Genomic DNA, 25,758 nt, shown 5'->3' with positions numbered 1-25,758 from the left:
AGCTGACAGTTGAAAACATCTGGAGAGAGAATGACAGGCAGGGGGACACAACGACCATCCTAATGCAAAGGTGTGTTCATGTATTCAGTAAGCATTTGTTTGCCTTCCAAGAGCAGGAGTGCTTTCTGCTCTGCCACCTTTATGGTTAAAGGTTGGTGAATTTATGCAACTACAAATAGCTAACCAAAACTTCAGACACAGTTCATTCAGTCATCCGCGTCATCCTTCATACTTAAAGGTTTTGTTACACTTTGACAACATCATTCTACATCTACCATTGCTATTAAGACCACTCTTGCGGTGGTATTTGCACAACAACAAGAGATCGCTTGTCAAGAAAATGTTAACATATCTAAGTTTGTAGTTGTAGTTAAATGTTTGAACACATGATTGCTGCTAGGTTTTGTTATTGTGCTGCTGTTGCTTCTTGTTCACCACAGTAATCAGGATCCTCTTATAACAGGGAGAGTTCAGCTGCTGTTCGGACAGATTACCTCAAAATCGAAAAGATTTTCCCTCTTACCTGTAGTGTTATTTGTCTGTTTGTTTGGTGTGAGATATAGATAGAACTCTAGAGTTGTCTGCTCAACAGCAATGTCTCTTTCCAGAAACCATAACCCATTTAATCAAGATAATCCACAGGCCTTGTTGTGAGCAGTTTATTTTTTTCATATTTTCTTTCTGTATCACCATACAGAAGAAAGCATGCATCTACTCATGCATAAGAGGCTAGCTAAGTAAGCCAACTAAGCTAGCTAACATTACAGCTCATTGCAGATCAGCCAAGAAGGATAACATTAATGTTGACATCCACAAATAGACGCATGTTCTCTTCTGTGTGGTGATAAGGTGTTACAAAGAATAGTTACTGCATGAAACTGCTCGACCTGTGGCCCTCTGCTGGACCACGAGTTAATCTCTGTGTTGCGCTTAGGCAGAAGGCAAACTTTGAATTCAAACAGGTTATTATGGTTTGAATATTTCATTTTCCTACATTTGATTAAGCTTGAATTTTGAATAAGTGACAGCCATAATTCAAATTAAATAATGGTTTACAATTTACTGTGAATACTCAAACAGAGAGTAATGGACCAGTGGTTAAGCTTCCTTGGACTGGATGTTCATCACTGTAGTCTCCTAAAAATTGTATATTAATATGTGTATTTGAATAACTTACTTAACTGTGTGTGTGTGTGTCTGTGTGTAAATATTCCAGGCGGTGTTCGACTGTGTTGTAAACTCTCTGAAGAACGTTCTTAACATCCTCATCGTCTACATCCTCTTCATGTTCATCTTTGCTGTTATCGCTGTGCAGCTCTTTAAGGGCAAATTCTTCTATTGCACTGATGAGTCCAAGGGTCTGGAGAAAGACTGCAGGTACGCCATCCAAACTTACCTTGCTTCTTCCCTGAGTGTTCTTAACTATATCTTCAAAATGTCTTAAATCATCCTTTAAGTAACTAACTTTTTATGGAGACACTACCATCACATCTCTATATTTAGCCGTGGTGGTTGCCATTTATTAATATATGCTTTTATGGTGAGATTCTAATTTTTTAATGAGTTAGTTTTGATCTAGTTTTGTCTCTTTCTCCTCTGTTGATTTGGTCTCATTTCATCTGATTCTGTCTCTTGTCTTGTTTCTCTCCCAGGGGTCATTTTCTGGACTATGACAAGGATGAGGTGACAGCTCAGCCCAGAGAGTGGAAGAAATACGAGTTCCACTACGACAACGTTCTCTGGGCCTTCCTAACGCTCTTCACTGTCTCCACTGGAGAAGGCTGGCCGGTGTAAGTCAGAATAACCTCCATGTCACTTGATTTAACACCTTTTATTCATAAAAGCCACTTTGACTCAGCTGTATCAGTGGTTCACAAGCTGAACGTGAAACTATTCAATCAGATAGGTAGAGAATAAGGATTGGTAAAAAAGTAAAGATAGCTGCACTACACGCTTAAATTGTGCTAATTTGAATTTCAATTATTTATTCTTTTGCATGTTAGAATTCTCTTCAGCACACCTGGAGGCCCGTAGTACAGCACAGATTAAACGCAACTAATTTCTTAAGCTTACTGTGCCATTTCTTAAGATGCATACAAAGCTCATTGCATAGATGGCTGCAGACCTCCATTCTGTACCTGAGCTAAAATAGCTTCATCATCATCATCATCATCTTTGTCAAGGACTGTTGATGGCTGTTTACTTATTTTATTCATTCATTTCATCTACCTGAAGATGAAAAGTAAATTGTGAGTCTGACTAAGCTTGTCATGGCCATCTAAAATCACAGACTTCTAAACAAGTTGTGACAGCGCAATAACACAAGTAGAGACGGCTTGCCAATGAGTTGTACATTAAAATATACAGTATTTATTTTGTTGGGATGCCTGAGAAACTGTACCTGTGATATTCTCTTCTCAGCTCATCCCTAAGGACAAAAGTAACTGCTTTAATTAAAGATAACATGACAATTCGTCAACTATCAGAGCATAAAATCATACTGATACTTAGCTGCTAAAAGAAACAAGCAAAGTGAATTGTGTAGGGACCTGCGTGTATGAGTGTAGCTGATTGAACACAGCTCCTAACACAGCCAATGAGAATTTGTGATTATAGACTTCCTCTCACTCTGTGTGCCTCTGGCAAAGAGCATACCGAGGCCTAGGTCCAGTGTTCAGCTGGTTTCATTATCTGAGAGCGACTCTGGGCTACGTTAGCCGCTTCTAGCATGATACACCCGGTTGGTGGCTGAGGTGGTGACAGGTTTGACAGATGAAAAACTAATGGTAACAAAAACAGGAATATACACACTTTCTTATTTTGATTAAAAAAAAAAAAAAAAAAAAAAACATCTGCTGTCTCCACACCAAACCTCTGAACCGTGCATTAAGTATTTATTACTAACTTAATGAGACTGAAATGATTCCTCTCTCAAATTAAAGCTGAGTGCTGAGGCATGAATTCTCACATTATTCAACATGTGATGTTAGAGGGTTCCTCTGACACCCACTTTAATAAGTAATATGAGTTGTAATGAATTTGGAGGAATATTTGGGGGATTATTTATGTCAAGAATACATGGTAAAAATAATGTCTGATTAATAATGTTATTGATTTTTTTTAAGATCATCTTTCCAGATTTTGTGTACACAGTGAACATATGAGCCTTCTGTGATCTTATTACAAAACTTTGATAGATCTTGGTTCATTTTATTGCTTCTCACTGGAGTAATATGTAATCTATGATTTATCACCAAGTTCTGACAAGGAAGAAGAATGTGTGGAATAAAGAAGCATATATCTGCTTCTCCTACATCAATTTAGATCCTTCCCTTTCATCAAACAATCAATCCTAATTCACACAGTGTTATAGCGGTAAATCAGAGAAATATTATTTGAAGTATCCAAGCTTTCAGTTTTCCAGTCATAAAGCTTGACAGATGAGATAAGTGTTATTGTAAAGTTGTAATTACAGAAGTCGCATGTGACAGCAGTGTACCTGATGTCGCCTGAAAGATCAGTTAAGTGAAAGAAGGTGCACCAGTTCCAACTGCTGTATTATACATGAGAGAACACTGTGATTGGATGTGAACAAACAAAGCAAACATGGGTCATTCATTTTGTTTGTTCTTACGTTTTCTGATGCCCATATCAACAGGACAACATAATTTTTCTGTTCCTTCTGTTTTCTGTTCTTCCAAAACTGTTACAAATCATTCATAAAGTTTTTTTTGTTTGTTTTTTTTTCTATGTGACCACACCGTGTGGTTAAGGTTAGAGATAAATTGTGTCATACTTTCAAAAAGAAAAAAAACAAAACAAACAATAAACCACAAAGACCTCCTCCCTCTGGACTTTCACCTTACTCCCTCTTTTGCTATTACTACTGCTACTAGAGAGCTTTGTCATTTCAACAGAAACTTGTTGAAAGATACTTGCTGTCATTCTTCTTTGGAGGACAGTCTGTCATCATCATCATCATCACTGTCATCATCATCGTCATTGCTTTTATTTATAGGGGGCTTTTCAAAAGTTAGAAAGTGATTTGCACAGGGCAACCAATTAAGAACTAACTTATGGACAATATGAAAAAGTATCAGGGAACACTCGCTGATTTTACAGCAGGAGAGCTGTGAGTCCATATTAACTTAGCAGGATCACCTGTAATAATTTGTGAGTCTATAAGAATAGACACTGCAGCTGTGCTCACAGCTGCCCCTCATTTCCACTATACACTGTTCAAGGCACACTGGGGTCCAGATAGTGCCTCGACTCATTCATTCATTTAGAAATCCTCTGTAATAATCAGGAAGCGCTACTGCTAGTTTGGCTGGATATTTTGGGAAGGATTCAATGGATATTTCAAGACAGATTGATTTCAGTTTCAGTTTGTCAACCTTGCTTGATTCCACTTACAGGATTTATTTTTAGCAAGCTACAATGTAAACAGCAGGGAAATGGCAAGGTAAGCTGCTGGTTCTCTACAGAGACAAGTCATCTCAGAGATTTGGTATCAGCTTTAATTAGGATGTTTGCGAGAGCCTGGATTACTCTGAAATGGGTCTGCATCAAGTAGTCTTAAGTCAACTAAATAAAAGTTACTGTTTTGAGAAGATTTTTTAAGAAAACATGCCTAACATCTGATGGTCCTGAAGTCTCGGATGTGAAAACTTGCTGCTATTCTTATTCTTAAATTATTGTAAATTAAATGTTTTTGGGTTTTGGATTGTTGAACTTTTTGAAGATGCCACCATCGGGCCTATAATACTGTGATCTGCACTTCTTTATGTCTGGTGACAAAATAACAAATCAGTTAATGAGAAAAACGGTCAACTCATTATCATTGATTCAACAAATTCAAAAAATCACTTCAGTCCTACTCTGGACATTAGACAAAGGGAAACAGAAAGAGCCTGTGGCTGAGAACTGAAGGTTTTGAAAATGAGGGAGGAACGATTTGAGGAAAATTTCTGGAAAATTGTTGAAGTTATCTGTCAAGGCTGGACAAAGCTTGAGGACCTGAATTCCTTGAATTTCCACAGATGTTTTAGGCATTACTCAGTACTTTACAGAAATGTCTACATGGTTGTTTGAATCCCATGTCAGTTCATTTTTTCCTTCTTTTCAGGGTCTTGAAGCACTCTGTGGATGCCACTTATGAGGACCAGGGTCCCAACCCAGGCTTCCGCATGGAGACGTCCATCTTTTATGTGGTCTACTTTGTGGTGTTTCCCTTCTTCTTTGTCAACATATTCGTGGCTTTGATCATCATCACCTTCCAGGAGCAGGGAGACAAGGCCATGGCAGAGTGTAGCCTGGAGAAGAATGAGGTGTGAGAGTGGTGAAAAGTGATGCACTTTCTTGATTTTTCTCCTCGCAAACAATGACCCCCCCCACCCTGCACTAGATCCAACAAGAACACATGCTGATTGTTTCTGCAGAAGCTCTAGTTTCTCAAAATGTCTCTTGAATCACAAATATTTTCTTTATTAGAAATCAGGGCACAGCATTTGATTTAACATGAATTACAGTTCCCTCAAACAACAACAAAGCACAAAAAAGAAAGCAGCTGGATTTATGCTCTCTGCTGTCTTCTTCTCTTTACTGTTAAAATCATGCTGTTTGTTGTCTACAAAGTGTTGGCTTACAGAGCCTCAATTTGTGATCTCATCTTTTAATATTACTAAAGGCTCAGAAAATCCTCTTGCAGCATGCTGGCTGTCTTTCATGTATTTTAAGTTTGATTTTCCAGCAATTTTCTGTTCTCTGATGAAAGGTGTAAATTTCGTGTATGAGGGAGCCTTTATAAACTTTGTGTTTTTGTTTTGTGTTTTATCAAACAGAGGGCTTGTATTGACTTTGCCATCAACGCGAAGCCGCTGACGAGATACATGCCAGAGAACAAGCAGTCCTTCCAGTATAAGATGTGGAAGTTTGTGGTGTCGCCTCCATTCGAATACGCCATCATGACTTTAATCGCCCTCAACACAGTCGTGCTGATGATGAAGGTCAGTGATTCCTCCTGCTAACGAGGCAAAGTGCCAAACCCTCTTAGATACCTCTTAGTCAGAAAAGTTTATTGGCTCAGTGATACTTATTCAGTACCCAGCATGATAGAGCACACTGTTTAAATATTAAAAAGGACTGCAAGAAGCTGATTCTACAATCTGTACCCTGTTCTCTGATTCTGATCTGTACCATTTCATCTTTGGTTCTCAAGGCAGAATGCAATTACAGCAACAACACTGGCCCGCAGACATGGTCAACAATTAAAAATCAAACACAATGCCAGCACACCACTGTGACACTTCTGCCAAACAGTGCTGGCTTTTATCAGAGCAAAGTGCTTGTGTCTTGGCAGTCCCTTTACTCATTTACAAAGAAGAAAAAGTCTCTGAGGGAGTGATAGAGCCAGTTTGAGTAATGCAGGCTGGTGCCAGAGAAAAGCTCTGTTCATCTGCTGGTTGTTGTTTCATTTACATAATCTAACAATATTTTTAATGTACCTCTCACTTTCAGATTCTGACCATAAAATCTGAAAACTGATTCAAACAGTTTTTCAGATACAATGCCTAAAGATTCAGTGTGCAGGATTTAGGGACAAAAATGGAGCAAAATATCCATAAATATGTTTTCACCAAACAGTGACTTTAGAGAGAGTGCCTTTTGTGTTTTTCGAATTTTTAACACCCACCTAAGGGAGGGTGAGACAAGGAGTGTTAGGGTGAAATCCTGCACACTTGACCTTTTAAGTGTGATTTTACATTCATGTAAGGTTACTTTTTTGGTTCATATTGGGTTAAAATGGGGATGAAAATTATACATTTTCAGCATACACGTAGCCATCTCTGTATTTCCAAAAACCAGATAAGAAATTCAATCCACATTTGGACTGCAAATTTTAATAATGTTAACTAATAATTAACCAGCTTTTAGCCAGGACTGCTATCAGAAGAAGAAGCTTTTAACTAATTTTCTTAATCAGAAGAAGCTTTTAACAAATGTTGTTAAACTTTTAATCTTGATGTCAAAAGTTCATCATATGCCAATTATTATTTCCTAAGGTGTAAAGGGTGTGTTTTCCATGAAAATCAATGCAAGCCATAAACAGCAATTGCAAGTTTATTGACTGATCTATCAGTTGGTTCAGTGCTGCCCCTGGTGGTCAGAAATCATATTACCCAGAAACAGCATTTCTACATATTCTTTTGCTAAGCCGTCTCCTCTTAAGAAATTTTCCTAATTGACTGAAATGTTGACTTTCCTCCTGGTAGTCATCCAGGACTGTGAAGTTAGTATGGCTTTATGGCTAACGATTACCAGAAACAAATACATATGGGCACAATCACCTCCCATTATCATAGAGGAAAGACACAAGCGCCTATAATACTTCACATAATTAAAATTGATGTATGCAGCTCAGTTTAACAATTTCATGTACACCTTTTAAACATCTTGCGTCTGAGCAATCATGTGTTTATTTACATCTGTAGCTTTTAGTAACAGCTCTTATACCCTCAAATCCAGTATATCCAGTGTATCTTTGGTCTTCTTTCCTCAGTTCTATGGAGCTCCAGATCTGTACGAGTCCATGCTGAAATACCTAAACATCGTTTTCACAGCCCTCTTCACGCTGGAGTGCATCCTCAAGATTATTGCGTTCGGTCCACTGGTGAGCTGTCAAGACCATATGCTGTGCTGTACTCTGACAGACAATTATTTATTGTTATGTTGTGTTTGTGTTTACACACAAGGGAAGATCTCTCTTTGGATATGCAAATCAACCAGAAACATCAGACTGAAGGTGACTTAGGCATCTAACTGTGCTCACAGTGCTTAGTTGTCCTTGTGAATGTTAAACCATTTTACAACTATTTTTACATGTGTTGTCATTAGTCTACGCATGTACTTGCTGCACTGTCATACTTAGTGAAAGGATGTTTTAAAGGACTGTGCGGTAATTACATAAAAGTTGCAGCAGAAGATGTCACAAAGCAGTAAAAGTAAAAGGTAAAAGTCTCAAATTCAGGAACAGGGAGGCTAAACTCACAACAAAAAGCAGGGAGTGCTCAAAAAGAATAAATCTCCTCCAACATGGGGCCGTCTTGCCTGCAGCGAGGCATTTCATCTCTGGCTCCGTTCCATTTACGAGGCCCATTTATTAAATAGCTTTTCTCACACACCACTTGCTTCCACCTGTTTAGCTGTTAAGCCCAGACGGATGGGCTCGCATCTGCTGGTGTAAACACTTGGTTGCTGCATCTCTTCAGACTGCAGCTGCATGGCCTGGCAGCAGCTCCTGCCCTCAGGAACTGGATGATTGACCAGTCTGAGGGGATCGAGGCTGCAGGCAGTAGCTCCCCAGTTAGTTCATGCAAGACAGTGTGTCAGCATTTATGTTGAATATGCACATACAGATTTGTGCGCCCAATGGGATGTCTAGATTTTTTTGTTTGTTTGTTATCGTATTAAGAGTTTTCTTTTTCCTTTTCCTTAGTTTTTTTTTTGTTTTGTTTTGTTTTTTGGTCAAATTGCAAACCTGCAATCTCATTAACTTTTGTAACTTATTGCCACAGAGACTATGAATTTGATTGACTATTTAAAAGATTCTAAATCCATATAAGCTGTATGACAATTCTGAAACAAGGTGATGAGGTTTTGGGTTCGAAAGTGGTAGATTTGAACTAGAGCTGCAACATTTAGTCGAATCATTGATTAGGTCAAATGACAGAGAAATCACTAGCAGCTAGATTGTTAACCGATTAAGCTAACTATTTATGCAAAAATATTGGATATAAATGTGAAGTGAATATTTTCAATTTTGGACAGTTAGATGGACAAACCAAGACATCTGAAGATTTACATTGGACTTTGTTATACCCATTTAATCAATTAATTAACAAAATAATCTAAAATAATAACCAAATAATATAATTAAAATTATTGCATAGTTTAGCCATACTGTGAAAAGTTTTTTAACGAAGTTTCAGTTTAAAATGTAGACCCAGAATTATATCAAAGAAGTTGAACACCGTAGCATTTGAATGAAGAGCCTAATGTCTTCATGCCTTCTCTGTTTTCCAGAACTACCTGAAGGCAGCCTGGAATGTGTTTGACTTTGTGACTGTGCTTGGAAGCATCACAGACATCTTGGTCACAGAGATTAAGGTAAGAGCTGCAGTGATCATGTTCTCCTCTGAGTGCCACTACATGAGTCTCTTATGGGAGGTCACTTTGTACGTGAGCATCAGGATTCAGTGCATGCTGCTGCAGCACTGTGGAGGGGCACCATGCTGTGTAACAGGAAATAGATTTCCTCCATTCAGGAGTGCTGTGATCATGGAAAATTAGAAGCTGATGAAATAGTGAAATAGTGTATTTATGAGGGGAATTTATATTAAGTTAGCAAATAATGATTATTTTGTTTGTTTTTATTTATTTTTGTCAAACAGTACCAATCTGAACAAAGCACTTCAGCTCCAAAACCCTGAATGTGGAAGTCCTGCTGTGCTCTGCTCTCGCAGTCTCAGTTCTCGAATCAAAAGCTCAGCCAAGAAAACTGCAGAAAAGATTACATGAAATGAAAATGAAAATCAATAAAGGTAGCCGCAGAGCAGAAGGAGGAGCGATGCTGCTGTCACACTGTGGAGCAGTTAGTTTTCTTTGTTAAGTTACAGCAGTTAATAATATTTGAATGTGGAGAAGGAGGGCTGAGGCAGAGTACTGCTGCTTTCTGTGTGGCAAAAGTCGGTCTCGCTTTTCGTGTGACGTTCTTTTCATGTGGTCATTAGTCTTCTTTTCTGTCTCTTCTCTCTCTCTCGCTTTCCCTCTGCGTTTTTTTCTTTTCTCCCTTGCTGTTTCCATCTTCTGCTGTGTCTCTCCTGGCGCCTGTGCCCTCACTCTGCCCCCTCTGTCACATCTGACACCTTTAGACGGTAAGTGGCTTTTCTTGTTGGCCGCTGATTTTGTCAGTTCCCTCGTCAGTGTGTGTTGTTCTCTTCCACAGCCTCAGTTTAAAGTGTCTACCTACTTAATCCCAAATGTGACATGATAGAAAAGAAAAAGACCAGTGCTGCAGGAAGTACTTAAATCCCTTACTTGAGTAAATGTAGGAACACCACAGGCTGTACTTACTTAAAGTCCTGCATTCAAAATCTTAATTATCTTCTCAATTATTATATTATAACTATTGGTGCACTTATGTCTACATTAATTTAAAGTTGGAGCTGAAATGAGAATGACAACACTGATTTTTTGATACCTCTGATTCAACCATTTTTATCTGTGCTGCATGGATTTGGGGAATGAAGAAGGATCAGAATCATTTTCTTAATTGCTCTCTGTTATATTAAACTTTGATTTGTTTTGGAGATAATGATGAGATTCATTTAAAGGGAGACCGTAACTTTAACTGAATAGCAGCCACTGTCTATTCACATGAGATTAACTAGCATCAGCCACAATAAGCTACTGGTCGTATCACGGTTAAGCTGTAGCAGCAAAATGTAAAAACATAATCAATCGAGTCTTTTCTGTCTTATGAATTTCACTTTTTAAGATAATCCTTTTTTGATGCCCAAAGGCGAATTGCAAAATGAAGAATGCATCAGTTTTTCATAGTGTGGCTTGAAATTCTTTGATCCTGGGTATGTTAGGATTCCCCACAGCGTCTCTCTTTTCTCTTCCAGGACAAGATGATCAACCTGAGTTTCCTGAGGCTGTTCAGAGCGGCTCGTCTCATCAAGCTGCTGCGGCAGGGCTACACCATCCGCATCCTACTCTGGACCTTCGTTCAGTCCTTCAAGGTGAGTTAACACACACAGTAACCTAAAAGGGCCCCTGGACATGTGTGCAAATCATATAAGAATACCTCGTTTAAGTAGCATGTCAGAAAGGGGAAGAAGAATTCAGATTATGATTCATTCTGTATATATTTGAGCTTTGGATTTTCCATTCAGATTGATTTATAGTTATATAAAAGGATACAGACAAAATACATAACATAACAGTGGAATAGAAGGCTTAAAAGTGAGAGGAGGCACACTGCAGACTTCTGTTGAATCAAACGAAGTAGCTCTCAGCAGGCAGCGGTTTGGATTTTCACACAGTCTTGGTTTGCTTTCTAAATTCCCGGGGACAAGTCCAGTTAAATGCAGCAGCGCTTGGCCGCAGCCGAGAGAATTTATTGCAGGTTTAGTGTCAGTGGTGAGAGCTTTTAAGCCCAATGAAAATGGACCGTATCTGCAGAGTGTTAAAAGGTGGCTATTTAATTACAACAAATGCTCGCCTGCTCGTCACATCGATATAAATAGCCGGTTAAAAGGAACAACCCTGTAGGTCAGCTTGGCTGCTCAAGTTCTTAAATAAGGCTGTAAAATCTTACAAGGGCGCTTGTCCTCTGTGAATCACACTTGTGAGTGTATGTGCATCGAAAGAGGGAGAGATCAAAAGACAGGCAAGGAGTGGGAATTTATTGTACCATGAATCTGTTAGTGCTCTGAGTAACTTTAACCTTTATGTTTGTTTTTCAGGCTCTGCCATATGTCTGTCTGCTCATCGCCATGCTGTTCTTCATCTATGCCATCATTGGAATGCAGGTGAGTTATGACAAGACAAGCTGGATTAAAGGGAGTCAGAGTGAGCTAATTCACTGATAGATGCTTCGTAGAAACTGAAGACACCTCATTAACCCACACCGCTCCACAGGGGGTTTTGACCTGTTTTAACTAATCAGACTCTCTCTCAGAACTGTGTGGATGTTTACAGATTGTGCTTGGTTGACATTGTCCTGATCCTTTTGTTAATTTACTTGTTGTTGTGGGACAAATAAAAGAAATAGTGTGCGTAGTGCATGGAGTTTGATGATCTGAACATCGGTCAAATCCGCCTGCTTGTTGGCTTTCTTGTTGATTATTAGCTGAGAAGATTAATAGTCCTCTTAATTCCATTTGTTAAATCTGTAACCGACAGGCAATTAACTTAGCTTAGCATAAAGGCTGGAAGCTCCTGGAAACAGCTAGGCTACCCAGAGGTGAGGAAAATCCACCTACCAGGACCTCTAAAGCTCACTAATTAACATGTTAATCTAGTTTTTTTTTAACCCATACAAAGAAATGTGAACATAACTATTTGTGGCTTTACTGAGAGTGCACTGGAATAATTGTTGTTGGAATATTTATATATTTATCATCAACCTGAGACTGACTGTCAACAAGAACTTTACGGCTGCTTCTAGATTTTACCTACCTTCAGTTTGTTCATTTAAGTCTAATTTTATATGGATTGACTAGAAGTTGCTGTAATTATTTATTGGAAATCTATTTCCAGAACAGCATCAGAACAGAGATTCAGATCAATGTTTTTAATCACTAGAGTAAGAAAACTATTTACAGAACATTATTTTGATAAACTTCATCATCAGAATGTGGATATTGATGCATTTTACTTAGATGATACTCATACAATATTATCTGAGCTGGATACTCATTCCCACTGAGTAGTTGTGCAACCCTGTACAAAACTGCACTCTTCTGCATTTTAGACTATGTGATGTCAGATTTAGGGCAAAAGGACAGATTAGACTTGTAATATTTCTTTTTAATTGAACGGCATATTAGGCCTTACTGTTATCAGACTGAGAGTGTATGAATGGGCTCGAATATCAGCAGTGTGCACAAACTGAGATCCTTCCTCCTCCAGACAGATAAAAAATATAAATGAAATCTGTAAAATATCAATCCAACACAACCCTGATATAAACTCTACTGTACCTTTATAAAACCTTATGGTGTTCAAATCTTTTAGGATTTTGCGTCATTGTGAGATATTTTTTCTTGTGTCCCCCAGAACATCACCACAAACTTCTTCTTCTTTATTGAATCACTTTATTGGCAGTATATATATATATATTTACATACACACACTGAATTTGTCTTCTGCATTTATCCCATCCTTAGTTTAACACACATGCAACACCTGGCAAATTACATGCAGTGAAACACACACAGGAGCAGTGGGCTGCATCAAGTGTTCGGGGAGCAAATTGGGGGTTAAGTGCCTTGCCCAAGGGCACATCAGCCGGCTAATGGAGGGGGGAGGCGGGGGGCATTTGTCACGTTAATCACTCCACCACACCCAAATTTTTCCTGGGGGGGGAATTGAACCAGTGAAGCCGCTTCACCAACCTCTAGGCCACGGCTGCCCGGATGACACAGTCTAAAAGAACATTAACGCTTCACAAACAAAGTATATATTACATGACTATTGCCATGGATTGTGTAATATACATACATATATACATAATATACAGAGATGTTTGATTTTGAAGTGGATTTATCCCATTTTTTGAAGCAGCTGAAAAGTTTGCCTACTTTTTATTCCTATTATATATAAATAGGACTGTAATAATGTTTATGACAAAAATTCAGTGGCTGTGTATACATGTTTGACTGCTGTCAGAGGTCTCCTGGGCCCAGCAGTCAGTGTTTATAGGCCAACAGGATGGACATGCTGAGGGGCACATAAATATTTTAAAAGAGACCTTGGGGTTGTTTTACTGGACTCGCACAGGGACATTACAAGTTGTGACAGTTATCCTCTCTCAGTCTCTCACTCACTTTCAGTTCAAATCAATGACGATTTATTGGCATGAAAAACATGTTGACAAACTGAGAGAAAGAAATATGATAAATAGATAGAGTTCATATACAAAAACAGTAATACATCCTCTAAAACAATGATAATGGCATTGATCAATCAAAATTATAGATTTTAGTTACAAATTCTCATTTATTCAGGAAAAGAAAGAAGGAAAATCATCTATAATTTGTTTTACCCTAATTTAATTTTACGATTTATGTGTACTTTAATGGTCAAAAACTGTGTGGGCTGTGCAGGTGTGGTTTGATCAGTAACCAAACAACTTGCCAGCTATAATGAGATTCACATTCCGTGATTGGTGCACGGAAGTACGTGACATCCTATTTTTCCAGCCCACTTCAAACCAGAAGAGAAGAGCACAGACAAAGATGAGGTAGAGAAATCTCCCATGTGAAACAACCAAAAGTGTTCAAACTTTGGAAAGAAGAAACTAAATGTGTTACCGCATCAGTCACGAGCCCTGTTTGGGTCTGTTGTAGCTCATTATAGAAGTAGAGTAGGGCTTTAAATTTGGGGGTTTACATTCAAACACTTGCTCTCCTGCTGCTTCAGGTGTTTGGAAACATTGAGCTGATTGAGGAGACTGCAATAAATCATCACAACAACTTCCAGACCTTTTTCCAGGCCTTGACTCTTCTTTTCAGGTAACCCTGCTTCCATATTCTACGAATACTGTTTACACTAAACCATGCTCTTAACATGGATGAGTCTCTGTGTGTGTGTGTGTGTGTGTGTACCTTTACTGTGACTTGTGTGCTTTTCAGGAGTGCGACAGGCGAAGCTTGGCATGAGATCATGTTAGCGTGTCTCAGTAACCGGCCCTGTGATAAGCTCTCAGGAACTGTAGGGAAGGAGTGTGGAAGTGACTTTGCCTACTTCTACTTTGTCTCCTTCATCTTCCTCTGCTCCTTCCTGGTCAGTATGAAAACACAGGACTGTCCCATCCGACCTCAAGTGTATTCAGAAATTATGCAAATGTTTGTATGTGTTAGCCTACTAACTACTGTTTGAATTTGTTGAACTTCACCAAAGTTAGATCATTGTAACTAATACTAATGAAAAATATCTGTAAGATTTTCTAAACTTCCTTTCACCTGGATTTTATGCCTGCTTGAACTCAAAAGTTGTCATGTTTCTTGCTGTGAGAAGGCCTTATTTGCATTTAATAGCAAACTAGGTCTTCTTGTAATGAACAGCTGAGAAACAGAGAATAAAGAGAAAATGCAAATGGGATTCTGGTTAAAATCGTGGATTGGCTTTAAATCAAACCCAAAAAATGCATAAAATTGAGTAAGCCGTACTTGTTGCCAGCATCAACAAAATGGGCTTGTCAGTGCAGCTGCAGGCGGAGTGAATTCTGAATAGATACTGTGCATGTTACATGTGGGAAATCAAATTAAAAGAACAGATTTTGAGTCACTCCCTCTGTAGATATGAAAGGTTCATTGTAAGGTAACAAAAACATAATGATTTTTTTAATTCAAGTGATTATACATTAATGGAAACATATTTATGCATATTCCATTTCAGGTTAAAGGTTTATCATTTTAATAGAACCAATTTACTTTAAACAATTGCTTTCATTTGCCAGATGTTGAACCTCTTTGTCGCTGTCATCATGGACAACTTTGAGTACCTGACCAGGGATGCCTCCATCCTGGGGCCCCATCACCTAGATGAATTCATCCGCGTGTGGGCAGAGTATGACCCTGCTGCCTGGTAAGTGCATCCACTGATCTCTAACTGGTACAGCTTTAGTATTGTCCCCAGTGTTGGTGTTAAAGAGAAGTGAGTTGGTTTTGGATGAGAGGTATAGGCTGGGAAATAGGAAACTAAGAATGGCTTTTGAGTTCCACCAAGATGACTCTCTGATGAGGAACTGGGAAAATCCCATCTTAGCAGCAGCGGGTGAATGACATTAAGCCTGAGCCGAGAGTTGGCTGAGGCTGGTGACGAGCCCTCTGTCGGCCGGACTGATGCATGTAAATCCAGCGTTCCGCTTGGCATCCACTCAGCCCCCTTTTGCCGCTGTAAGCTCCAGAGCTCCTCAGTCTGTTGCTGTGGTGTGAAGAGAAACTACTTCCACATGTCCGGCGGGGGGAATACAGGTTCATGTCAGCGACACTGTTTAACTTGACTAAAGCACAATGCAAATTCTGAGTGAGACGGCGTGAGACGTAATCTGTCTCAGATTATGTGAGGCTTATTAAGTTTTAAAGAAGGCTTCACAGGAGCCTTGTCAGTGAGTCAGGACTCCGAGAGAGGTGTGAGATGTGAAACATGAAGTTGCCATCTCCTGACAGACATTACGGGGGAGGAATTATTATTTATTCCTTTGAATATAAATTAGTGGCTCTCAGAGAAGTGCCTATGGTAACATTCAGCATATTTTAACTGCTTTAACTCATTTTCATGTCAGTTTGCAGCAAGATGTATTTGTAAGGCTCCTCATTTTCTTTTTTTGTTTTATTTGGAGCAGATCATTTAATTTAACTGATTTCTGAGACTGATTTCACCATTTTGTTGTGTTTTTTGCCTCAGGAACAAAATGATCAGTTTTGTTTACAGCCATTTCCTTGGAAGAGCAGAGTTTACATTCCACAATGGAAAGCTTGCATGTTTTTTTTTTGTGTGTTTTGTTTTTTTTGCCACTACAATTTTCTCTATAAACTATGAAAATCTTATCTCTTAATAACAAAAGAATTAGCATACGACTGTTTTTTGTGCTGCTTTTTGCTCAGTATTTACATAAAGATGAATGCCCACTAACTAATCAATATTATTGAAATGTAATGAAATAACCTGTGGCCTAACCTCTTGAACATGTGTTATCTTTTTCAGCGGGAGGATATGCTATCAGGATATGTACAAATTGTTACGTTTTATCTCGCCTCCCCTGGGCCTGGGGAAGAAGTGCCCCAACAGGGTGGCTTATAAGGTTTGCACTCCCACACAGTCCTTTTGTTTTCAAAGGGACTGTGATGGTTTTCGGACTGTGAATGTCCGTCCCCATTCCCTACAGTGAAAGAGAATGACCCAACCACACATGCATACAAACACACATCGATCCTCCACTAACCAGCTGGCAGGTAACCATGGCGAACGCAGGAAACAATGCCGCAAGTCAGGCTCAAACAAAAGGCATCAGATGCTATGTCTAAGAGATTTTCCTCTTTTTAAACACAGGAATGAAAGAGGAGTGGGTAGTGAAGAGAGAGCATTGTGTGCTTTGTTTCCATTTTGGTTGCTGCTAACGCCTCTTAGCATGTTGAAAGGAAGAGGGCATCTTAAACGAATACTCCACTGAAAATTTGTCTTTTGATAAAATAATAAGCCTACTTTGAAAGGTGGCTCTGAAGAGTTTGTAGCTGCTGCTGCTTTACCAAGTGCAGTGATTGACCTTCCAATGACCCAGCAAAGTCAAAGCAAATAGAGAGGGAAAAAAAAGTCTGTACTGTCGTATGTTTCAAAAAAATGTCCTTTCTGAACACTGTAACGAAGAATTACAGTTTTGGAATGAAGATGGAAAAACATTATAGAACTTTTCCTCTGTCTTCACAGTTAACAGGTTTTGTGGAGTGCTACTGAATATGTGAAAAAGGCTGTATAGGCCTGTATAGGCCTTTGTGTTTTCAGAGAGAGGGTTCAAGCACATCATGTGACTTGCAATACCTGTTGGGACACAAAACCTAACATCACTGTACAGTCCAGTGCTGTTCTTCGTGTTCCTCAACACTCAGCCAGTTTCACCGAGATTTTGAAAAACAGATGAAACGATATATAAAATGAATTCGTGTATCTCTTTAATAACCTTGTCGCATGCCATTGGATCCAAAGTAGGTCTGCAAGGGGGTTATGTTACAGGGTTGGTTTCAGGATTTTCTGTTCATGCGTACATACTTTTTATGATGCGAGACTGGGTCGCCTTTTGGAGCCACCTTTCAAACATGCAGGACGCGAATGTTTGATACTCAAAAAACAGATTTTCAGGGGAATAATCCTTTCACATGAAATGCGCTCTCCACTAGGATCCCTCCATCCAACATCTCCCTCCCTCCCTTTCCTCCTAAGGGATCCATTCCTGAATACTTAAATCCGGCTCGGGTGACATTCCAGAACATGATATCCTGGAAATCTTATTAACAAGGATTTCTGTGTTTTCCTCTTTTTCCCCCTCCCATTCTCCTTTTTGGATTTTGCCACTTTTTGTGATGATGTAACCCCCTCCTTCCCCATTTCATCTCAACACCTCCTCCACCTGGGAAATCTTCATTCTTCCTTCCATGGGCTCCTACCATCTTTACCCTGGGAAGCGGCCGCATGACTTACCGCGATATGTACGAGATGCTCCGTGACATGTCCCCTCCACTAGGTTTGGGAAAGAAATGTCCCCCCCGAGTCGCCTATAAGGTAGAATCACTTCCTCCTCCTTCGTCCCTCTCCCTTTTGCAGTCACTGCTGGTTCATCTTCCGGCTTCTGTCAGTGTGTCACAGTCAGTATCTTCTGGCCTGCTGTTGTGTTGCTCTTTCTGTTCATCTGTGCAGCTCTGTGGCCTTGTCTTGCTCTGTGAGGGATTGTTATATGGTCAAATCATTTACTGAAAAACCATGTAACGCTGATACCTAAAAATAGATCAGAGGGCACCCGGTTGCATCTTCAGATGTTTTTTTTGCGATCTCCCAGATGTCTACAGTCTGCTTGAAAGGATAAAATATTTGCCCAGGGCGATATCTATCCACCAGGCACTGCGCTGGCCTGCCATGGGCTCACACAGTGGACTTTACCAGCACCCAGCAACAAACCCTGCACAGGCATGTGTTTTATTTATTCTGGACAGTCTGTAAGAAAAAGATGCAACCCAACTGGTAAAAGATAACATAACAACAAATCCCCATGAAATTTGGTACTGACTTTGATGGTTAGTGATTCCTTGGCTTTAAATGTAGTGCCAGGTATTTACTGCAGAGTGAGTGAGTTGTCTCGATAAAAGAAAAAGAAAAGAAATTTGCTTCAGACATTCATATTTTTATGACAATAAATTGTAATAACTTTGGTGATCCATTAACTTTTCATACTGCCATCATTAGACATTGTCCAGTACTTCAAATTATGACCAAATGTTTTAACTAAACATGGAGTTTTGTGCTGTTTAAAGCATGTCCAGGATTTGCATCAAGAATGCTTTGTTACTAATGCTTTGAGTCATGGACCGACTTATGGAGCGCTGAAGTTGCAAATGGGTGATCGTGGAAACCAAAACCATGCGGAAAAAGAGAGTGAATATTTTTAACATGAAAGTTGCTCTGTGGCTGGTGGATTTGAACATAGGTGAATGTTTCCAGCAAATAAGCTTATTTTGGAATATGTTTGCCTCCTGTTGGCCAAAAAATGAGTTACAATAGCTGCACCAGTGTATCTGAAAAACTTGCTGGCAGATATTAGTGAAATTGTAAGTGTAAGGTTTAGCAAAGGAACAAGTTATTTTGTTCAGGCTTTCTTCTGGATTCAGAAGCTAATCATGGATTATTGAGGGATTTCTCAAACTGCAAGACGAAACGTTTAAGAACGCTTTCCCCAATGTTCTCATTCGCTGACTTGAGTGAAGGAGAAACTGGCACATTTATCCCATGATTTTATGTAAGGCTTGTGTACTGGTGGAGTGGGAATCACGGCTCAACAATCCTCAGGTAGTCCCTGTGCCAGCTGCTTACCTCTTAGCATGCAGACTTAATGCGAGTGGTTCCAGTGCATGCACAGCTGTCGAAACGAATCACATTTAAAGCAGCCCTGTCCTTGCCCCAGTTAAAAATGTCTGGGTCTGACGTGGACACATCTCCAAATATAACTCCTGTTTTTGTGAATCGACAGAGGAAGACATGAACAAAGACACAGAGAGAGCAGCAGTGCACTTGAGCAAGGCTAGCACTTTTTTTTTCTCCCCCATTTTTGTTTTTCTAGTTTTTTTCACCCTCCCACTACTTTGCAGTTGATCGCACCCCTTGTTAACCTCCCTTCGTAATGAACACATCTTCCCCTGACAGTCACGACTGTCCCCGTTACCCTCTTGTTTCCAGTTTTATGTTTTGTCTTCAGGCTGAGCTCCACTCTGTCTTTTGAACGATCTCTCTTTCACCCTCTCTAGGGATTTGTATCCTCTCTTCTCCTTCCTCCAACTTCACTGTGTCTATCTGTTTGCGTGCATGTCAAGTCTTTGTCTGCAAGCATGTGTCCCCCACGTATGTGCTTTTTGATTGTGTTGCTTTATCTGTCTGACGCTCTCGTCTACAGCTGCCATTTTTCTGCTCTTTGTTTCTGGGAAAAAGATGCAAGAGTTTTCATGCACAGATGCTTTCCAGTTAAGACACTTGCCTTCCTCCACCTGTCCTTCACCTCTCATCCCTTCATCTGTATTGTTGTGCTCCCAGAGCGAATATACTTTCGCCTTATCTCGGTTTAAAGCAAATGGAAACCATCAGCTCCAGTTTTCCTTTGTCACAAACGTTTGTGATGTTGCACATGGATCTTGCTTTTGTCTCTCAATTCTTTTTTCTTTTGAGGAGAGATTTTATATCATTACATGCCACTCCACCCATCCAGCCTCACTGTGAATGTGGTGTACTAACTGAAACATGCATGTGTGTATGAATCCCTTAATTGCAGCATTGATCCTGAAGCCCTGCATGGTGTGGATCTATGCTCATCAGTTTCTACTTATTACAATTAATGATGAATATGAAGTTTCACATCCTGCTGTGGAAATACTGATTAATTAGATAATCACTGAGTCTGTGTGCTGCCTAATTATTGTTCCTAACATAGATTTGAGCACTAAACAGTACACTGCAAAGCAGTGCTGACAGAAAGCGTTTTTTTAAGTCAACCAATTCATAATTTAGTCAATAAGATGTCAAAAAATAGTAAAAATAGAACTGAAGGTAATATTTTAAATATATATATATAATATTTTAAATTGCATTTGTCTAACAAACAGTCCCAAACAAAGATATTCAAGCAGCAAATCTTCACACTGAAAATGTTTGATATTTTTCCTTAGTACACTATTAATCTTTATCAAGTTATTTGGAAGTTATTTGACAGATATTTGACTCATCAATAAACTATCTTCTAAAACCAAATTAGGTTTGATTTTTCTTCTGCAGTGATTTATTTGTCTTGTTTCAAACTGGACACATGTCTGTGAGAACGATTGAAGCGAGGTGATTAGGTTGATTGGTAAGAAAGCTGATAGGACAAGTATTCTAATAGTATTCAAGTATTTTAATAGCATAGGCAGATAATTTATTTTTTTTTAAAGAAGATGGGGTTGCCAATCCCATCTCTTTTCTCCTCAGGCCTCTAAGTCATTATTTTTAGAATGAATACATGGATGGAGCAGCGAGAGCTCAACATGTTCACAGAGTTCCCATGCTGAGCATTACAAGTTAATCATATTTTAGCTTTTTAGCAGAAGTGTGCTACATTTATGTTTAGTCTTATAGCAACAGCAGGTAGCCATAAACAGTACAGAGCTCCCTGCGTTCAACTGTTTGGCACTGTTAACAAAAATAAAAAAAGCAGAGTATTGTGGGCACACAGGCTGAGGCCTTTACATGCACTGAATTAAATTACCAAGTAATGCCAAGTAATAGTTGGAGAGAAATTGTCATTTAAAAAACAGAAATGCCAGACACTCGCTGGCTTCAGTTTCTAAAATGTGCCGATATTCAAATATTTTGGAAAATCTTGTTTGTCCACCTGACGCAGATCCATGACTTATTGCACAAAGCCTAATATTAAAATAAGGACCCTTTAATTTGGCTTGTAGTCCATAATCCAGCCTCCATTTCCTGAGCTGTTGGTTGATTGTTCCTGGTTCATGGCCTCTCCTCTTTGCTCCTCCCAGCGACTGGTGAAGATGAACATGCCCATTGCAGATGACAACACGGTACACTTCACCTCCACACTGATGGCCCTTATTCGCACGGCCCTGGAGATCAAACTGGCATCTGGTGAGAGAGTGAAACCACAAAACCCAGAATACCTTGTGGCCGGACTGACGGCTCTGATATTAATGTGAACAGTGGTGATCGCTCTGGTGCAGATTTGATGTGACATGATTGTGGGCACGTCCCCAGGGGTCCTGGCACAGCGTTTGAGCGATGCTGATCTGAAGAGGGAGATAAACCGAGTCTGGCCCAACCTGTCACAGAAGACTGTCGACCTGCTGGTGACGCCACATAAATGTGAGCTATAATTCTGTTGCGGTCTGGATGGTCTGCTTGTCACTTAACTTCTTCCTGTTTGTTTTTCTAACTGCATCTTTTAAGGTCTTTTTCTTTTTCATTTTCCCCTTCTTCATTATGGCCAAAGGCTGCAAAAATCTCTTTCCCATCTATGTCATTTTTGTCTGTTATTGAGTCCTGAAAGTTTAATTTTCTTAAAAATAAAATAGAAAAAAATTTGTACTGCTGTGAGATCATTTTGACCCGTTTTGCGTCTTTTCTTTCTTCTTTCTTCTTTCTTATTCTGTGTCCTTCTGAAGACATACAAAGAAATAAAACACTGGTATATTTTTTCACTTTGGAGAAAATAGCGTGAGGCCAGAATAGATAAAAATTGTATTGATGAAGATTTTCCTCTCATTTCTGTTTGTCATTGAGCCCTGAAGGCTATAGTTAACCTAAGTCAAAGAAAGTTGTTTCTACAACGTATTAACACATTTTACTGATTTTCTAGATTCAAGTTTTCTTGATCACAGTGAACTGATTCTGTATCCTTTTGAGATGCAATTAATAAGGGATAACATACCGATTGCTTGTTTACAGTGTGCTCCATTGCATACATGACAGTACAGCTCAGTGTGCAACCTCAGGGACAAGCCACATATACTGTAGTACTCATCATCTCATCATCTGCCGCCATCTACTGCCTTTATGGAGGAACTGTCTCTAACTCTGTGCTCTTCTCCTCTAGACAATGAGCTGACTGTGGGGAAAGTCTATGCAGCTCTAATGATCTTTGACTACTATAAGCAGAATCGTGCCAAGAGACTCCAGCAGCAGCAGTCATCGGGGGGTCCTCAGGTATGCTATAATAAAATAGCCATATAAAGAGCTAAGAGATGGCTAAGGCAAGAATAAACTGGTGTCAGTGACTGGGGTAAAGATATAGTTGGATCTAAAATCTAGCTGGGGTCATTCTGTGTGTAAAATGGTTTTCTAGTGATTGCTATACAAAACAAGACTGATAAGACATAACCCTATGGTATCTGAGGAACACATGAATCAGGTGTCAAATTTCAGTTTTCAACTTCTTCTTCCTGTTCAAGTCTTGATACATTTAGCCCTGAAATTTAGCTGAATTTAAAGACAAGCAAACTTATTTACGTTAAGTTTTATTCTGTATATTAAACTTAAATGTTGAAGTTACCTGATTTTCTTAGCCTCATTTGTATTGCATACTGTATATCATTTGCCAATTTGTGTTTGCATTAGTATATTGTTGTTAGTAACGAATTAAACTTAAAAAAAATAATAATATTTTTGGTATTTTGGGCATTGTTCTTTTACCAAGTGTGGTAGTCATAATTATGTGTATTTCACAATACACAAAGACCTAATCTGCTGATGGAGTGAAATCAGTGCTATAAAAAGGTAATGCACACTGCTGTTTAATACTTGCCTCACTGTTTAGACAAAATTAATTGTGATAGCCAGATTTGAGGCCAAATTAAAAATAATAAGAGATTACATAATAGCAGATCTTTTTTTAAATCAATTTATTATTCTACACTGTATACCTCTACACTCATATAAGCTAATCTGATGCTTTTTCACAATGTATTTACGCTGCCTCCTAAATCAAATAGTCAGTGATGACATTTGCTGTTGGTCTGTCTTGTAGAGTAAACTGGGGGCGTTGTTCCGTCCTGTGCTGCCCCTCACTCACATTCTGGAAGTAGAACCGCCGTTCTCCAGCCCCAAACATCCCTTCCCACCGCAGCCTGAGACAGAGGTGAAGCCAGAGGCGCTGACCACCACCACCACCACAACTGCCACCACTGCCACCTCAGTCAGGGACACAATGTAAGTGAATGATCTTCTTTGTTGCATACAATGGAAACATGGATGGAGCTGGGTCTTTTTCATTGTGTTCCGTAATATTTGAATGGAATAAAAAGGTGTAAATGAATTCATGAGAGTTAATTTTCATTAGACAAATAATAGAAATGAAATAAGAGAAAGTTTCTTCTCAGTCCAGTTTGGTTCTTTTGTCATTAACATTACGTTAGATAACATTCATACATTGCATTACATTTAGTACATGATTTTGTCAGAAATGATCATTCAGAATAAGTGGATTAAAATTCCACTGGAGCAAGAGCGAGGTGTTCGATGGATGTCATCAGAAACTGTAAGTGCCTTCTTTCCAAACAAAGTAGTAAAAACATGTTCAGTTCTACAGCTGCAGGAAGCAGGCTATGCTTGAATGCAAAGGTGTAGAAAATATTTAAAAATGGCATCACTGAGGGGTCCAAACAACCACAGGGTCATCAAAGTGACAATGCTATGCTCATGCTACACTGTTGCTGTGGATCATGGCTCAGACATGGGAGAGAGCAGTTCCTTTTTACTTTTTTCTGGAGAACAGCAGTGTTGTTGCCCACAGCAGCATTCTGGGCCAGTCACAGAGATCTTGTGACAGAGGCAGGGGCTACAACAAGGAGGTTGAGCACCTGGTCCAGGTCCATCCCAAGCTTATACAGAAAGGATCTGCTTGAGGGCTACTGATGCCATGGGCACTGAAAGTAACGTTTCGTTGTACAGCGTAGTACCTATAGGTTTCCTGTTAGGGTTGGTGTCACCTCAGTATTGTCAGCAGTGATGCAGCTTTCCCGTGAAGGAACACAAACTTCTACTTGTCTGGCATGTGCTTTATATCTGCCAAGCAAGAAGTGATGTGAATCTTCACCTGAGTATCCGATGGGGAGAATAACAAGAATAGCTTGGTGTCATCAGCATAGCAGTGGTAGAAAAGCCATGCTATGAAAACAACACATTCACACACCATGCAAACTGGAATGACTAAACACTACTACATTGCATTAGAGCATTCAAGCATGTACATTTTCCATCAGCAGTTACTTTGTCAAATCTATCACATTATTATTGAAGCTTACTACTAGTACTCAAAGTGTGTTTTGCACTTCAAGTCTGTTTTCTTCCATTTTACATAATAAAAATGATTGTGTGTTTTGCATTGCAAAAATGCAGATGAGCTGCACTCAATACTTTACTCAATACTTGCCTGTACGCATCATGTGTAGACGCTGAAGCTGCTGCTTCTGCTCTACTAAATTGCATTGATTAAATACTAAGATCTGTCAGAACACAGTGAAAAATGTCATTCACATTTTCATGGTGCCCAAAATGACGCAGTCCAAACTGGTTTCTCTATAACCCAAAGATATTTAATTTGCTGTTCCAAGAAAAGCTGAAAATAGTCACATCTGAGAACTTGCTACCATGAAATGCTTGGTATTTTTTGCTTGAAAAATGACTTCAAGGATTAATTGATGATTAAAATAGTTGCAGATACATTTTTGCTGATTGACGAATCAATTATCAGGAAATTAGGCACTAAAAGGTGATGAAATAATTTAGTTTATATCCTTTCCTACAGCATTGTTTGGCTACCAGTATATCACAGTCAGAGATTTCATGTGTTTGTATACAGACTAAGTCAGAGGAGTACCATAAAACATTCCCAGTCTGGAGATGTTTCTCAGGCAGCACAGAGGCCCAAAGGTCGAAGAAAACTACAGAGAGGCCAGTCAGAGGATGTGCCGTATTCCACAAGACCTCAGGTACACCAGGAACAGAAAAGATCTGTCATCTAAATGTTATTTTACAATTCTGATTGTGTGAAGTCTTGGACATCTATCTGGTCTCCATGCATACTAGTTATTCTTTTACTTTCAGGAATTGGTTGAACTGAAGGAGGTGGAGAACATTTCAGACACAGAAGGATATCCAAGCCTGGAAGGCCACAGCAGAGCAGCTTCTCTGCCCCGACTCAACGCTGAGTACTACGTAAGG

The 25,758-nt window shown here is 39.3% G+C and overlaps 1 protein-coding gene across 5 annotated transcripts in view; it reads left to right on the top strand.

The window, feature by feature from the left end:
- cacna1bb (calcium channel, voltage-dependent, N type, alpha 1B subunit, b) overlaps nt 1-25,758 on the top strand; it is a 153,357-nt gene that overhangs the window by 113,674 nt on the left and 13,925 nt on the right. For all 5 annotated transcript variants that reach the window (XM_046374766.1, XM_046374767.1, XM_046374765.1 and 2 more), the window contains 18 exons: nt 1,217-1,377; nt 1,653-1,790; nt 5,129-5,330; nt 5,844-6,008; nt 7,562-7,672; nt 9,085-9,168; nt 10,689-10,805; nt 11,532-11,597; nt 14,212-14,303; nt 14,424-14,574; nt 15,251-15,378; nt 17,973-18,069; nt 21,564-21,669; nt 21,796-21,903; nt 22,634-22,743; nt 23,564-23,745; nt 25,397-25,526; nt 25,642-25,752. In XM_046374766.1, coding sequence (XP_046230722.1) covers nt 1,217-1,377; nt 1,653-1,790; nt 5,129-5,330; nt 5,844-6,008; nt 7,562-7,672; nt 9,085-9,168; nt 10,689-10,805; nt 11,532-11,597; nt 14,212-14,303; nt 14,424-14,574; nt 15,251-15,378; nt 17,973-18,069; nt 21,564-21,669; nt 21,796-21,903; nt 22,634-22,743; nt 23,564-23,745; nt 25,397-25,526; nt 25,642-25,752 — 2,259 coding nt within the window. The remainder of the gene's footprint in view (nt 1-1,216; nt 1,378-1,652; nt 1,791-5,128; nt 5,331-5,843; nt 6,009-7,561; nt 7,673-9,084; nt 9,169-10,688; nt 10,806-11,531; nt 11,598-14,211; nt 14,304-14,423; nt 14,575-15,250; nt 15,379-17,972; nt 18,070-21,563; nt 21,670-21,795; nt 21,904-22,633; nt 22,744-23,563; nt 23,746-25,396; nt 25,527-25,641; nt 25,753-25,758) is intronic.

Source organism: Scatophagus argus, chromosome 20, assembly GCF_020382885.2.
Source record: "Scatophagus argus isolate fScaArg1 chromosome 20, fScaArg1.pri, whole genome shotgun sequence".
Taxonomy (NCBI): Eukaryota; Metazoa; Chordata; class Actinopteri; family Scatophagidae; genus Scatophagus; species Scatophagus argus.
The sequence above is the reverse complement of the archived record's forward strand: the minus strand, read 5'-3'. Positions and strand labels throughout refer to the sequence as shown.